This window comes from Hermetia illucens, chromosome 1 (genome assembly GCF_905115235.1).
Source record: "Hermetia illucens chromosome 1, iHerIll2.2.curated.20191125, whole genome shotgun sequence".
In the NCBI taxonomy this organism is placed as follows: domain Eukaryota; kingdom Metazoa; phylum Arthropoda; class Insecta; order Diptera; family Stratiomyidae; genus Hermetia; species Hermetia illucens.
In genome coordinates, this window is record NC_051849.1 from 44241515 (window position 1) to 44258208 (window position 16694).

The window sequence follows — 16694 nt, forward strand, 5'->3', positions numbered from 1 at the left end:
CGATGACCTAACCGTACTACTGAGTAAATCTGTCAGTACTAAGTTAATTTCAATGAGTATTTTGCCGGTAGAACGAACCAATGGAGAATCAAGGAAGTTCGCTGGATTTTATATTTGTCAAATCTCTTCCAAAAATCATTGTTCCATTGTTCAATAAAAATTCAGACGGAATGGCATATGCAGCGACGCAAGTGAATCCTAAATTGGGAATCCCAAATTTGTATTCTTTGTAGGACTGCAACAAATAGAATGAAAGTATTTCCCCAATTTTTAATTCAAAGGTGGTGTTTCAAGCAAAACGCAGAAAATTTTTCCATAAGGCTGGATAGTACACAACCAAGTGAATCTGTCACAATCTTCCAATTGACCATCATTAATGGAATGGTTTATACCAGCATTTATGTATCTGTAATGCATATTCAAGTTTTTACAATTTATTTCTATTTGATCGAAGGTAAATTCCGTCAAAATATGTACATTTAATACTTTTCCTAAAACTATACACAAAACTTATCGTGAAAAAGGTGACAAAATTGGATTTTGAATCACATTTGGTCCCAAAATCAAATCTTAGTATAAACACTGTTAATGGTAACCAATAGCGCATCGATAGTGATCAAATGAACTATTTTTTCTAAACTATTCTAAATGACACGAACACATGAATTCTACGAATTTTTGGTGACTTTTAATACGTTTGGGACGCTACATACCCGTTCAATCCTCACAAAAGTGCATCTTGGTCAATACTGATATGGATTTACTTCAAATTATCGATTCTTCGCTGAATTTGATCCAACTTTCTCCCAATGAATGCCGTCATGTGGTAACTTACTCTCAATAAATGGCAAAATCCACACCAAATACCATCTTTCACCAAAGACTATCTTTAAATTTTGCTTCCAACCTAAATTGTACATTGGCTTTCTTCTCTCATGTACGACTCCTCCTTTCAATATAATCTTCCCATGATATATCAACAACATTCCCGAAATTGCAATTGCTATCAAATTCAACTCGAAGATGGCTAAGTAGAAGTTCCCTGAAGTGGTGTCCAGAGTGAGCATGAACAGTGGCATAACCAATTTCAGGACTGTCCAGTAACTCTTGTACATTTTCGCATGGTGGTACCAAATGAAATAGTGGTTGTAAAAGCTGGCATACGTCGATCCGATGAAGAGGAACAACATCAGCATCATGAAATACCGATGATTATGATGACCAATACAGCAACCAGTGAACAAGCAGTGATGATCCCGCTTCAGGATGCACGTTTTGCATGTGTTACAATGCCACGATCGGGGCGGAGCCATTGTTTCACACACAGAGCATAGTCTCCATTGTTTCTTCTGCTCGGGATCCTCAGGGGGAGTCAGAATTCGGCCTGGATAAAAAATTTGACATAAGATTAAATGAAAGTTGGATTATGCTATGCATACGTACCTTTTATGCTTGTGTCGACAAGCATCACGGCCAGCATGTTACCTTTCACGTTGAGAAGGAGAAATACTGCTGCGGCAAATGTTAAATTGTATGCCAAACTTCCAGGAGCATGAAACTCTGGAACTACGACAAATAACTCGAACCAAAATGTAATCGCAACGCATACTGATAAGAATAAGGTGGCACTTATGTCAGGTAAGATGTGAGGGAGAAAATTTCGCCGAAGGATCATATTTGGGCGGTTTATAATTGTCCTGTTATGCTGAAACACATATTAATCAATCTGCCTTAGAATGTAGTTTTGAACACTCACCCTGCAAGGTGGTTATATGACTTCCAGATGATATAATACTCTCGTTTTGTAGAACATCTGGAAAAAGAGAATTAGAGATAAAAGTGTAGAATTGGATAAGCCACAAAGGAATGAAATGGAGTTCAGAAACCTAATCTTTCTCAAACAAAACAGACGTTTTGACCAACACTACATATAACACTGGCCAACATGGAAAAATGGGCAGACACTCTGATGGGTGACCTTCACTAATTTTTGGTCGCTGAATTATGATATGACTTCCGTTTTTTTCCATCACCCTCCATTTTTCTGTCACACCCCTATTTTGGCCTCAATTCCGAAATCGGTAAATTTCGTCCAATCTGGTCATTTTACAGCGAAGAATGCCAACTTATAGTGTTAAATTACCGTAAAATAATGATAAAGACTGTGTCCTGCAATTAACATCTTTGGGGATCCGAGGGAGTCAGGGGTATTTTTATCAAAAAAGACTATAAAAAATCAGCATTCTTCTTTGTTTCTTTCGGTGAATTCTGCATGTATAAATAAAAATTTTTTATTTTTTTTAATGGAGTTATTATTTGACACAAACTCCTAAGTGGTATTGATTGCATCTAAAGACGCATAGAGGGAGAGCGCAAGGGGTTGAAATGAATGCAAGGACTAGCTCTGCTACTTAAATGTCGCAATTCTCATTAATATAACACGAAAAAGTATGCGCATGTTTTATTTGAAACAGGTTGCTCCAAGAAAGTGCAAGAATTGACAACTTGTCCGCTTACTCATCAAACACATTGCGGTTCTTGAATAGACAAGCACCTCTCAGTTGCAGCGAGCGTGTGCTCCGAGACAGACTGTGTCATACTTCGTAAGTTTTCCTTTTTTCTTTTTCGAAAAAAGTGCGATATTTGCGTTTAGCAGAAGTAGTTTTTGTTTCTGTTCTTCAAGTACATTTCTTTATAATGATTTTTTTTTGTGTAATAAATAATGCCGCGTTCTTGTAAGAATGATGTGAATTCTTGCAGTTACATTTGTGGAGAAGTGACTTTTAAGAATCAGAAGAGACTCTTGAATACGTTGATTCAGAAAGCTTATGAGCATTATTTCGGGTGCAAAATCGAGGATCAGGACAAGGCGTGGGCCCTAAAATTATGTTGCAAAAGTTGCTACACTAATTAGGTTTGTGGTTACGTGGCGAATCACGCACGATGTCATTCAAGGTACCAATGATCTGGCGTGAGCCCACCTCTCATGCTGAGGACTGTTATTTTTGTATGACGGCCATATCCGGATCTTCGTAAAAATCGAAACATGCTATAACTTATCCGAACATGCCTTCGGCAATTAGACCCGTCGAACATAGTAATTTGTTGGCTGTCCCCATACCACCCGAAAACTACACCCTTGATGATGAAGAACCAACAACTGAACAGAATGCGCTATCGCCGGAAGAGGAGGTACCACATAGCAGCCAGCATAAAGATTTCACGCTTAACGATTCGTAGGAACCAAAACTTTCCACCAAGAAGAATTAAACCACTTATTCCGGGACTTAGACTTGTCTAAAGCAAAAGCTGAGCTTCTTGGTTCACGACTGCAGCAGAAAATCTTCTACAGAAATTTCTTTTTTCTCGGGAGACGATGATGACAAAGATTTAATTAGCTGCAACAACATTGCAGAACTAATGACTGAACTAAATATACCATACGTTTCTGAAAACTGGAGACTTTTCATTGATTCGTCAAAAACTAGTTTGAAATCGGCTTCACTCAATAATGGAAATGATTTACAATCGATCCCTGTTGCATACGCAACTCGTATAAAAAAACATATGACAATCTGGAAAAAAATAATTACGATCATCATCAATGAAGTGTTTGTGCTGACCTCAAAGTAGTGGGAATATTAACTGGATTGCAAGCTGGCTACACTAAATTTTGTTGCTTTCTTTATGAATGGGACAGTCGTGCCAAAGATCAACATTATGTGCGTGAATGATATTACCAGTAGTAAAAACATCGCTTTTAACGCCTTAGTAGATAAAAGAAAAATCATGATATCTCCACTTCACATTAAGTTGGGGCTTTTTAAACAATTTGTCAAGGCTCTTAATAAGGAAGGTAAACAAAAATTTCCGCACCTAAGTGATGTCAAAATCAAAGAAGGCGTATTTGTGGGACCTCAGGTTAAACAGTTATTTTATGACGAAGCTTTCTCCAACAGTTGGTCAAAACAAGAGAAAGATCCTGGGAATCTTTTATCTTAGCTTGTGAGGCCAGCTGTCCAACTAAGACAGTTAAGTCATCAAGAGATGTGCCATGGTGGAACGGGAATGAGAACAGAGGCACGGAAAGTCTGGTGGAACGGGAATGAGAACAGAGGCACGGAAACCTTTCAACCGGGCAAAACAAACCGGGGACTGGCAGAGGTACAAAAATGCACTGCCTATAGCAACGCGATCAGAGAAGCAAAACGGAGCAGCTTCAGGGAATTCTCTGAAGGGATTGAACAGATCAAGAAGCAACCAGGCTTTACAAGGCTGTAGCCAAAGGCGAGGCAATATCCTCTGTCTGTTTGAAGAAGGAAGATGGGACATTTACCGAGAATGAGGATAGGGTAGACCTGCTTTTCAGAACTCATTTCTCGGGGTCCTACTCCACGGCGGCAGGCGACAACATTCTGCCTGACACCCCAACAATGAGTAAAAGGAGAACTGGAAACTAGCAGAAGAGGTATGCTCAGAAGCTAGGCTAAGGTGGGCAGTGGGAACTTTTAACCCACTGAAATCTGCCGGAGTAGGTGGCATTTTCCCAGCACTAATCCAGAGAGTCTCTTCTGAGGGTGGTAAGGGGGAGCATAGCACTGGGATACATACCAAGGGCTTGGAGACGGGCAAAGGTGGTCTTTATCCCGGAAGCGGGTAAAAAGGATCCTTTTCACCGTAAACTTTTCAGACCAATTTGCCTAACATCGTTCACACTCAAAACGGTGGAGAAGGTCATAGACAACTATATTAGAACTAACGTTCTAAAGCGTAATCCCCTACATCACTGTCAAAACGCTTACCGGGCAGGGCAGTGCCCTGCCTGGTGCAGGAAGGTGGGACTGCGGATCAACCCAGCCAAAACCACCGTAGTACCATTCACTAGGAGGCGTAAGCTTGATCACCTAAGAGCCATAACATTACATGATATGGAGGTGAAACGAGAAAGAAAGGTTAAATATTTGGGAATTACGCTAGACCAAAAAATAATTGTCCGGATAGCTCAGTGGTTAGAGCACAAGGCTCTCGTACGGAAAGTCGCGGTTCAAATCTCACTGGTGGCAATGGGATGTGTATCATGATTTCATGCCGGAACCAGTCGACTCAGCTGTAAATGAATATCTGAGTCAAATCGGGGTAATAACCTCGGGCGAGCGCAATGCTGACCACATTGCGTCCTACGTTGTACTGAAGTGTACCGTTCCGGTCTTGAATGAAGTGCTCTAACACACTTCAAGGCCCTGATCCAATATGGATTGTTGTGCCAACGATTATTATTATTAAAAATTACTCTGGAAGACACATGTCGGAAAGCCACGGGGGCTCTAATGACTTGTAAGCCCATCATCATCATCAACGGCGCAACAACCGGTATCCCGTCTAGGCCTGCCTAAATAAGGAACTCCAGACATCCCGGCTTTGCGCCGAGGTCTACCAATTCGATATCACTAAAAGCTGTCTCAGGCAGGGTCTGCCTCGTCTTCTTTTTCTTTTTCTACCATAGATTTTGCCCTTATAGACTTTTCGGGCTGGATCATCCTCATCCATACGGATTAAGTGACTCGCCCACCGTAACCTATTGAGCCGGATTTTATCCACAACCTGACGGTCATGGTATCCCCCATAGATTTCGTCGTTATGTAGGCTACGGAATCGTCCATCCTCATGTAGGGGGCCAAAAATTCTTCGGAGGATTCTTCTCTCGAACGCGGCCAAGAGTTCGCAATTTTTCTTGCTAAGGACCCAAGTCTCCGAGGAATAGGTCCATAGCAGGAAAAAAATGGGGTTGCAGCCCGAAGATACTACTTTGGATATATATTGCAATAGTAAGGCCAATGATTACCTATGGAGCGGTAATCTGGGCAGAAAGAACCGAACTCGGCACACAAGCCAGGGAATTACACAAATTCCAAGCACTGGCTTGCGTGTGTATCAGTGGGGCAATGTGGACATGCCCAACGGCATCCCTGTAGTTCCTTCTGGAATTAACCTCTTTCCATCTACACATACAGATGCAGGCAAGGATGGCAATATTCCGGTGTCATTGGTCCAAGGAAAATGTACTTGGAGCCAATGGGTAGGTACATTAGCATATTCCAGGCGTAAATATACGCCATAGACAAATATGCCTCCTTTAATCTCCAAAGGAACTACATAGCTATTCTCATCGATAGTCAAGCAGCGATCAAGGCACTTAGGTCCAACCAGGTGAACTCTAAACTGGTATGGGCATGCCTTGAGAGACTGATTACACTCGGCTCGTCCAACAAGTTCACGATACTTTGGGTTCCAGGCCATGCTGGGTTGGAAGGCAATGAGGCAGCGGACGAACTAGCCAAGAAGGGAGCAGCCTTTACACGGGCCAGAACCCTTCTGTGGAATCGGAAACGGTTTCATGGCTATGACTCTAAGAAATGAAGAGGAACGGTTGAGGGAACTATACTAGGCGGACCTACAAGGGATGAGCAGTCCAGGGTGCTTATTGGGGGATACGAACCCATGCGCACAAAGGATTGCTTAAACCTCAAAAGAACCTCCGAATCATAGTGGGAATTCTCACTGGTCACTGTCGGCTGAACTATCACCTAGGGAAGCTAGGGATATCTACGGACACTGCCTGCAGGTTTTATGGGGAGTATAACGAAATCTCTATACACGTCCTGGGATAGTGTCCGGCACTTGTGCAAAGTAGGTCGAGGCATCTGAGAGAACACTTAATACCAGATGCAAAGTTGGAATATCTGGAAGTAGGGAACATACTAAAATTCCTGACGGTTATAGGCTTGCTTGAGACACTATGATCAATAGTAACCAGTAACCACGATTACAATGTGCTACCGTTGTCGTGCTGACCCTATTCTAGACTCAGTTTCGATTTCCAAGCAAAGATACTGTGAGCAAGTTGTCAGCTGTTTTACAGAACCCAACTTGAAGGACGAATCAGCTCATCTCGGTTTTACTGGCCAAGGAACCTGTGTTCAGTGCCTATCAAAGCACTGTGGTTACTAGCTTTTGAGAGTTTTCCTACTTCCTTTTTTCCCGCAGCTCAATTGGTGAGTACATCCCAAGTTCATCCTTTGGTTCGTGTGTCGCCGCAGGCATTTGCACTGAATTGAACTTGCATTTCTGCCCAACAGAAGCGAAACTACTATAAAGCGAACATTATTAGCAACGAGCATCGCGCCGGTCGCCTACGTCTTGTTCCTCTAAGAACGGAATGCACCGAGCTGCACCCTTGCAATCCTCGATTGTGTGGCTTCTCCGCACTTTCCCCACTTTCTTAATATATTGACAGCTGATGAATTTTATAGGAAAATGCAATGCCCTAACAAAATCAAATCTTTTGGGACTTCAACGAGGTTCCAGCATATCCTTCCCATAAAAAGGGACCAAGGGGTCATTCTGACTAAAGCGGTTCGAACAGGGTAGCACCACAGATAGGGCAAAACCGCTGATAATGTACGAAAGGGGAGTGCCCCAGCTATCTTGCAATAAATTCAAACGGTAACAGGTGTGCGAATTTATGACCTAAATACTCACGTGAGCCCGCCAACTATCACTTCTTCAAGTAAATGAACAATTTCCACTCGAAATTATGAATCGCTTTCTCCAAATATTCGCGGAATTTCTTGTCCAAACGAGGTACCTTTTTAATAAAAAAAGGCCGAGAACAGGCTCCACGCGGTCAAGCCTTTTCAACCACAAAACCACTCGATAAATCTCGGCGGCCAGCCTGTCGCTGACGTTTACGACTTCCACCGTTAATTGTTTTGATTACGGTCAGCTGATCGTGTAGCAGATTCCTCCACTTCGTCCGAAATTGCATGCAATTCTTGCAGTGTTCTCAGTAGAAATGCATCGAAGCCAACGGCGAAGCCACGTCCGAGGCGAAACGGCACTCAGCCGACATTTGACATTTCTCGCGAATGAGATATGTGTCATTTACCTGCTGCAGCACAGTCAATCGCGGAGGAAGTTTTCGGGGCACCTCCGCGGATCTATGAGCGTATCGTGTAAAAGTTTTCCGAGTGGTTTTGTTCGTTTTCTTTTAAAGCTTCGCCTAATTCGGAGCATTATCTGAAGCGCGCACCGTTTGCCATTTAACTGTATCGCGGCGGAGTCGCGTAATCATCGACCACCTTTCTCCCATTGTCGCGTAACATAAATTAGCAGCTGTGGCCGTCAGCAAGTGACTCCGTGGTTTTTCCGAGTAAATTTTCAATTTCGCGCATAGCCGACAGCCAAAAGATGTTTGGATCGCGATAAACAATCGCAGTAGCTGAGCCACCACACAAACTACTCGAAAATTGAATGGTCGACGGCGACGGGCGCAATGAGTTCACGCATAAAGTAAAAGTGCCCCCGCGCAGCCTCACGTTCAGATTCCACTAATTGTGCAATTCCGCGCGATTCGTGCGGGTCCTCTCTCCATTCGCAGGGAAGACGTTCAGAGACTGTTCGAGTTCTGGTGCGAGTTAAAGCAGAGCAGCGACGGGCCGCGAGCGCCAGCCACGATCACGGAATGTTTCCCGGAGTCGTTCCGCGACAGCCAGGTCCTGGCCAAGATCGGCGACTTCGCCTACCCTTGTGAATTTGAAAAGTGCGTGACAGAGACCCCCAAATTGCAGCCCGTTCACAGCGTGCATGACTAATGGTCAACTTATTTTGCTCCCCCCATTGCAGCTCGTCCGTGCATTCCTACTCGTTCGTGTGGACCAGTGACGACTCCAAATTTCGGTTTGGTTTCTGCAGACATGACCCGAAGACGCGCAGTGCAATGGTCTTAATAACGTACCTTCCGTGGCACGACACATTTCTCAAGCTGCTGGCCGTGCTGAGCGAGCTGCGGCGCAACCAGAACGGCGAGTTCCAAGCGTTTCTGTCGGAAGCCTACAACAAAGGCGTCCCGGAACGCGGAAGCAGCCTCAAATTATTCTACAATTCAGGCCAAAATGTAAGACTCGCACCCCAATGCGCCTCCGCTCGGTCTAATCGGTCTCAATGCCTTTTCAGCACTTCACATTTCAACGCCCCTCGCAGTTCGAACTTCCCAGTATTCCGGAAAATGTGAGTATGGAATTATGTTTGCGGCTTTTGTCAGTAGCAAGTAGTGACGCTCGAAGCGGCCGCGGTATCAATATCGCACGAGGCCCAGCTAAATGTTTTCGCATTTAACCACTGTCGGCTCCCAAGTACGGGGCAGGCGATTCTCAGTTGAGTGTGAAGGTCGCCAGCGTTTAAGGTAATTATTGTTTGTGAACGATGAGTGATTCAGTGAACGGAAAGATCGTTCCGCATCATTAGCGATTGGTTTCGCTTATGCCGTGAGTGCGGCGGTAAACTGATAATGCATCGAGCTCGATACGTGCTATGTGAGGCTGGAGATCCATGTGGGAATTTAAATGCAAGTTTTAGTCATATGTCGCGCGTGTCTTCCATTCCGAATTCCCATGAATAGGATCAAAGCCCTCACTTGCTGGAAATACCGCTAAACATGTTGCTTTCGATCGGGGCGATATAATGGAACTGAAAAACTTTTCCCCCGCCAAATCCACTAGGGCGGAACTACCTTGTCGTCTGAGAATTAGATCACTTCTAAGTAAAAGAACGTATCTGAGCGAAGACTTATCTGATGATGCTCATTCGCAAATAATTCTTGAGCTCTTCTTGAATGCAAACATACTAAAACTTGCTAACAACCTTTCGAAGAATTCCCAATTAAGACCTTTGACAATTTGCGTTTCCGGTTGAGGTGGTCGGATTTCAGTGGAGTTAACTCAGTGATAGTACTTTAGTGAGTAATGGGAGATGATTTCGCATTGAACAGGGTCTGCCAGCATGAAGGCTAAGAATCGAATGATGACAATGGTTTGGGGAATACAGGGGAATGTTTTTTCTACTTTAGGGATGAAGTTGTTCAAAGGCTTCAGAAACTTGTTTTTCTTTTTTCGCTGGTGTAGACCAAGTGGTTCCCGAAATATTCGTATTTGCAAGAATAAATATCTACACCAGCGAAAAAGAAAAAAACCAGTTTTTTATTATTTCAAATAATTAATCACTGGAAACGCTGCATAATTACACTCAGACCTTTAGAAGTCTTCTTTTCAGTTTTATTCGATGCCTACTGAATCTTTTCATCTGTTCCGAAAATCTGCAGGTGGTTCTTTGCTTTGCTCGTTGCATCTAGGAACTCTGCCGCCTCTACAGGTCCTGCTGGCAAAGACTTTCCAGTGTTAGTGTGATTGTACATGATTTCATCATCATCAACGACGCAACAACCGGTATCCGGTCTAAGCTTACCTTAATAAGGAACTCCAGACATCCCGGTTTTGCGCCGAGGTCCACCAATTCGATATCCCTAAAAGCTGTCTGGCGTTCTGACCTACGCCATCGCTCCATCTCAGGCAGGTTCTGCCTCGTCTTCTTTTCCTACCATAGATATTGCTCTTATAGACTTTCCGGGTGGGATCATCCTCATCCATACGGATTAAGTGACCCGCCCACCGTAACCTATTGAGCCAGATTTTATCCACAACCGGACGGTCATGGTATCGCTCATAGATTTCGTCGTTATATAGGCTACGGAATCATCCATCCTTATGTAGGGGGCTAAAAATTCTTCGGTGGATTCTTCTCTCAAACGCAGCCAAGAGTTCGCAATTCTTCTTGCTAAGAACCCAAGTCTCCGAGGAATACATGAGGACTGGCAAAATCATGGTCTTGTACAGTAAGAGCTTTGACCCTATGGTGAGACGTTTCGAGCGAAACAGTTTTTGTAAGCTGAAATAGACTCTGTTGGCTGCCAACAACCGTGCGCGGCTTTCATCACCGTAGCTGTTATCGGTTTTGATTTTCGACCCTAGATAAGAGAAATTATCAACGGCCTCAAAGTTGTAGTCTCCTATCTTTATTCTTCCCGTTTGACCAGTGCGGTTTGATGTTGCTGGTTGGTTGGTTTTTGGTGCTGATGTTGCCACCATATACTTTGTCTGCCTTCATTGATGTGCAGCCCAAAATCTCACTCCGCCTGCTCGATCTGGATGAAAGCAGCTTGTACGTCTCGGGTCATTCTTCCCATGATGTCGATATCGTCAGCATAGGCCAGTAATTGGGTGGACTTAAAGAGGATCGTACCTCTCGCATTTACCTCAGCACAACGGATCACTTTCTCGAGGGTCAGGTTAAAGAGGGCCCATGAAAGGGCATCCCCTTGTCGTAGACTGTTGTGGATGTCAAATGGTCTTGAAAGTGATCCTGCTGCTTTTATCTGGCCTCGCACATTGGTCAGGGTCAGCCTAGTCAGTCTTATCAATTTCGTTGAGATACCGAATTTTCTCATGGCCGTGTACGTTTTACCCTGGTTATGTTATCATAGGCGACTTTAAAGTCGATGAAAAGATGATGCAATTGATTTCCATATTCCAACAGTTTTTCCACCGCTTGCCGCAGAGAGAAAATCTGATCTGTTGCTGATTTGCCTGGAGTGCAGCCTCTTTGGTATGGGCCAATGATGTTCTGGGCGTATGTGGCTATCCGGCCTAGCAAGATAGCGGAGAATATCTTATAGATGGTACTCAGCAACGTGATACCTCTATAATTGCTGCACTGTATGATATCTCCCTTCTTATGTATGAGACAGATAATGCCTCGTTGCCAATCGTCAGGCATTGATTCGCTGTTCCATACCTTGAGCACAATTTGGTGAACCACTTGGTGTAACTGGTCGCCTCCGTATTTAACCAATTCGGCTGTAATTCCAGCGGCTCCTGGCGACTTATGATTTTTTAGCCGATGAATTGCACGGACTGTTTCTCTTATACTTGCTGGTCCGTATATATATTTGTATTTGCCCGTCGTCTTCAGTTGGCGGGACTTCCAACTCGCCGATGTTCTGGTTGTTCAGTAGGTCATCAAAGTACTCAACCCATCGCTCCAATATGCCCATTCTGTCGGAAATAAGATTTCCCTCTTTGTCTCGGCTTCATCCTGCTGACTTATTGGTAAAACTTCCGCGCCTGGTGCCGTTGCTCCCTGTACTTTTCGAGTTCACAGACTTGTTGGTTCTCCCAGGCTTCTTTTTTCCGTCTTTGAAGTCGCTTCTCCGCTCGATGGAGTTCGTGATAAGTCTCTGCTCGTGCCCGTGTTCTTTGGGAACAGCATTACTCGGTATGCAGTATTCTTCTGTTCCGTTGCTAGCTTATATTCATCGTCAAACCAGCCGTTCCGACTTTTTCGTGGCTGGGGTCAAGTATGTTTGTGGCCGTATCAATGATAACGTTCTTCAGGTGATTCTGAAGATCATTTGTTAATGCTTCATCTCCAGGATCTCTGATACCTGCGGTTATTGCGGCATCCGTTTCCCTTTTATAGGTGTCGCGAAAGGCTGTGTTGTCGATGGCTTCAGTATCACTCTCTCCTGATTGTCAGAGGGGATTATAGGTGGTGTCGTAATTCGAGCTCGGAGCACCATGCCAACCAGATAGTGATCCGTGGCGGTGGAGATAGGGTTTGGTAGTAGAGCTGTTGGCGTTGGTTCAGCAAGTGTTTCCCAGGTTTTATGCTCCATCGTGGGTACCAATCCACGTTTCGCCCTGGGACCTATATTACTCTTTGACCGCCACTGTATTCTATATACATAAATTTATCGTACACTTATTTCCGATTTTTCCGAATTACTAATTGCATAAAAGCATACGAATGTACATATAAAGTCCATATATTGAATACGGCTTGTTGAATATACAAATATAGTAATAATAATAAGCGTTGCTGCAACAAGCCATATTAGATCAGGGCCTTGAAGTGTGTTAGAGCACTTCATTCAAGATCGTAACGGTGCACTACAGGACAATGTAGGATACAATGTGGTCAACAACGCGCTCGCTCGAGATTATTACTCTGATTTGACTCAGGTACTCATTCACAGCTGAGTCGACTGGTATTCGACATCCAGTCACAATAACAAATCCCTCTGCCACCAGTGAGATTTGAACCGCGGCCTTCCGCTACGGCAGGCCAGCGCACAAAATGCAAATTTTCAAAGCTTATAACTTTGTTAATAATATTTGGATTTCCATCAAACTTCCCAAAGTTATGCCTTATGTTATCCCTTACGCAAGTGTCAAATTTTACAGTTCTAGCATGAACTTAAGTGGCGCTTTCGGCTAAATTGCTAAAATATACTAATATACTATTGTTAACTTTCTTTGTTCAGATATCGGAACGGGGCCTAGATTTTGTTTAGATATACCACTGCGACTTTTTTCAGATTTTTCAGTTGGATAGGTTTTGAAAACGAGATCTATTACACTTTTTGGTCGTCATATTTTGAGCCCTCACTCCTTTACGTTTCACCCAATATCAAACATTGGACCGGTTTCAAAAAGTACTAATTGGGCCCTTTCATTGGGTACACCACATGACCATATTCTGTGGAAAAAATTTGCACCCTCCATTCACATGTATGGGGAGCTCCCCCTTAAACTTAACACAAAATGGCGCCACTTGCTGTATGTAAAGGGAACAACAGACCACACACTCTTACCAATTTTCGTGACAATCAGTCCAGCGATTTCTTTTTGAGGTTCTTTCTGATCGACGTATCATCGAACGTCTCAAATCTAAAATTTACCGCAATGTCGTCCGTCCCGTCGTTCTCTATGGCTCTGAGTGTTGGCCGACTATAAAAGACAATGAACGGCGTCTTGCGGTAATGGAGACGAAGATGTTACGTTGGACTAGTGGCGTAACACGTTTTGATCACATCCAAAATGAGGATATCCGCGATCGTTATTGGGTTGCATCGATCGTGGACAAATTGCGAAAAAAGGCGTCTTTGATGGTATGGTCACGCAATTCGTGCTAACAAGAATTTACTTGCCAAGATTGGTCTGAACATCGAAGTCAATGGTAAACGACCACAAGGCCAGCGGAAACAACGGTGGCTTGATATGCTGGATGGGGATTTAAGAGCCTCGAGATTGCACCCAGATTAGGCATTCGATAGAGCTAAATGGCGAAACCGATCACGGCGAGCCAACCCCGCTTGTGAACGGACAAAGGCTGAAGAAAAGAAGAAGAGTAAAACACAAATCGACTATATTCTCATAAGACGGCGACATTTTACCACCGTCACTGATTCCAAAGTCGTTCCCTATGAGACCATAGTACCTCAACATCGGCCCTAGATTGCGGTATTGCGAATCAAACCACCAATAGAAGAGTGGGAGAAACGAACTGGCCCGCCGCGCATTAAATGGTGGCAATTTCGTGAGGAAAAAGAAGAATTGATCTCACTTACGCGGAACCAATGAAACGAATGAAATCAGGGAAAGCAACAGGATCTGATGATATCGCATCTGAGCTCTGGAAAGCAGAGAGCTGGGACCCAACACTGTGGCTCAGTGAATTCTTTAATCGGGTTGTTCAGGAAGGTATCTGACTGGCAAGAAAGTACCACAGTTCCAACATGAAAAAAGAAGGGTAGTTCAGCAGAATGTTTAAATTACCGCCCAATTCAACGCGATAACGAAGAAGAATTTCCAACGCATTGTTGACTCTCGTAAATCGTTGGAATAACCGTGAATCAAGCCATTTCTTGGAAAGATGGGGAGTGAGGAGGGTCGGAAGTGAGTATTTCTTTAACGGACCTATTCTCAGAAACTATCCAGCCTAAAAATCTGAAAAAAAATCAGAAGGGTGCCACTATATGGTAACTAGGCTCCGAAATACCTTCCATACCGATATCTATTCAAATAAAGTTAATAATTTTCAGTAATTCGCTGCAAAATTCCCTTAAGCTCCTCCTAGCACCACGAAATTGGAAGAATGTAGGGTATAATATAGAACATAATCCTAACAAGTTTAGTGGAAATCGCACTATTACTAACAAAGTTATAATACGTCAAAGATGTCAGTTCTTTGCAAATTCAAGACTTTGAATGTCAATGTCACCTGAATGTGGATATTCCCACAAAACATATGCATATATTACGTGCTACGTACTAATGGAATAAATGCAGACACAAATGTCTTTACAAAAGAAATACACAAAATGTCATCTGAATGTGGATATTCCCACAAAACATATGCATATATTACGTGCTACGTACTAATGGAATAAATGCAGACACAAATGTCTTTACAAAAGAAATACACAAAACCCGAAGCGTCCAACTTCCGGTTTGTCGACTTGTTGTTGTTGTTATGGACACTGTCACACGGGACATGCAACGTCCAAAGCCCTATACACTGCTTTATACAGATGATGTTTTCTTAGCGTCTAATAGCAAAAATGGTCTCCAGCAACTTGTCTAAAATTGGAATGATCGCCTCATGCAGCACGGTCTCAGATTAAATCTGAATAAAACTGAATTTTTGACGAGCTTTCACTATCAATGGTAGTGAAATGCCCAGAACTGAGCGATTTACATATCTCGGGTCAATTCTATCAACCAATGAAGAACTGCATTATGAAATTGCTTCACACATTAGTGCAAGCTGGATTAAGTGGTGTTCCACAACTAGTGTTCTTTGTGATCGATGTATCAACGACTGTCTCAAATCTAAAATTTGCTGCAGTATCGTCTGCCCTGTCGCCCTTTATGGGTCTGAGTGTTGGCCAACTATAAAAGACAATGAACGGCATCTTGCGGTAATGGAGGCGAAGATGTTGCCTTGGACTAGTGGCGTAACACGTTTTGATCACATCCGAAATGAGGATACCCGTGATCGATATGGGGTTGCACCGATCATGGAAAAGTTGCGAGAGAGGTGTCTTCGATGGTATGGCCACGTAATTCGCTTTCGAGAATTCACTTCCCAAGATTGTTCTGAACATCGAAGTCGATGGTAAACGACCAAAAGGTCGGCCCAAACAACTGTGGATTACTACACTAGATACGGATTAGAAAGCCTTGCAATTGCACCCAGATCAAGCTTTTGATAAATCAAAATGGCGAAACCGATCACGACGAGCCGACCCCGCTTGTAAACGAGGCAAAGGCTGAAGAAAAAGAGGAGCCAACATAGCACTTTCTTTAGAAATGGTAACCTCAGGGCACAAATATGATAGGTTTCCATCCATCGTTGCAAAGCTAATAAATAAATAATTCCTTATCAATTTCGTCCATCCTAAGACTGCTCTGAATACTAATAAAAGATAAGCAACGCCTAACATGAAAATGGATTAGATTGAACCAATCCTACATGCAAATTTGCAATGTGTTTCTCCCTCGTAACATAAGTTGGGATATGCCGGCGCACGGAATTTCGAGCCGTAAGCGGGGACATCGGGGTCGTAAGAGAAGCCATTATCTATTGCTTTTCTTTGTATACTTTAAATATTGACGCACATGAAAATTTGTTTTAAATATTTTTCTTCTTTACAGCATAATTTAAATTTGTATTATAACTTCGTGGATCCAAAGAATATGATTGCAGTATTTGCAGCAATGTTATCTGAACGTCGTATAATCTTCACATCGCGTCGTTTGGATCGGCTCTCTTCATGTATACAAGCAGCTAATGCATTTCTGTACCCTATGGTATGGCAGCACATTTTCATTCCAATCTTACCGATGAAAATGAAAGATTTCCTCTGTGCGCCAATGCCATACCTCATAGGCGTTCCAGAAGCTGTCTTGCGCACGGTAAGCAAACTATTTACATTGGATTCAATGAATTTATTCTTCAAT

The 16694-nt window shown here is 43.2% G+C and overlaps 2 protein-coding genes across 13 annotated transcripts in view; one reads left to right on the forward strand and one right to left on the reverse strand.

Annotated features, from left to right (window-relative positions):
• Positions 1–418: 418 nt before the first annotated feature.
• LOC119647315 (probable palmitoyltransferase ZDHHC24) lies at positions 419–7964 on the reverse strand. The gene is made up of 4 exons (XM_038048242.1): positions 7540–7964; positions 1757–1813; positions 1444–1697; positions 419–1384 (listed from the first exon to the last, which is right to left on the reverse strand). The coding sequence occupies exons 3-4, from the start codon at positions 1673–1675 to the stop codon at positions 771–773; spliced, it is 846 nt and encodes a 281-aa protein (XP_037904170.1). The 5' UTR covers positions 1676–1697; positions 1757–1813; positions 7540–7964; the 3' UTR covers positions 419–770.
• LOC119647313 (DENN domain-containing protein 1A-like) overlaps positions 7945–16694 on the forward strand; it is a 29837-nt gene continuing 21087 nt past the window's right edge. For all 12 annotated transcript variants that reach the window (XR_005248845.1, XR_005248846.1, XM_038048231.1 and 9 more), the window contains exons 1-5: positions 7945–8349; positions 8438–8599; positions 8683–8953; positions 9013–9066; positions 16389–16649. Coding sequence is in view for 10 of the 12 variants with exons in the window: in XM_038048231.1 (XP_037904159.1) it covers positions 8333–8349; positions 8438–8599; positions 8683–8953; positions 9013–9066; positions 16389–16649 (765 nt within the window). In the remaining 2 variants the exon portion in view is untranslated. The remainder of the gene's footprint in view (positions 8350–8437; positions 8600–8682; positions 8954–9012; positions 9067–16388; positions 16650–16694) is intronic.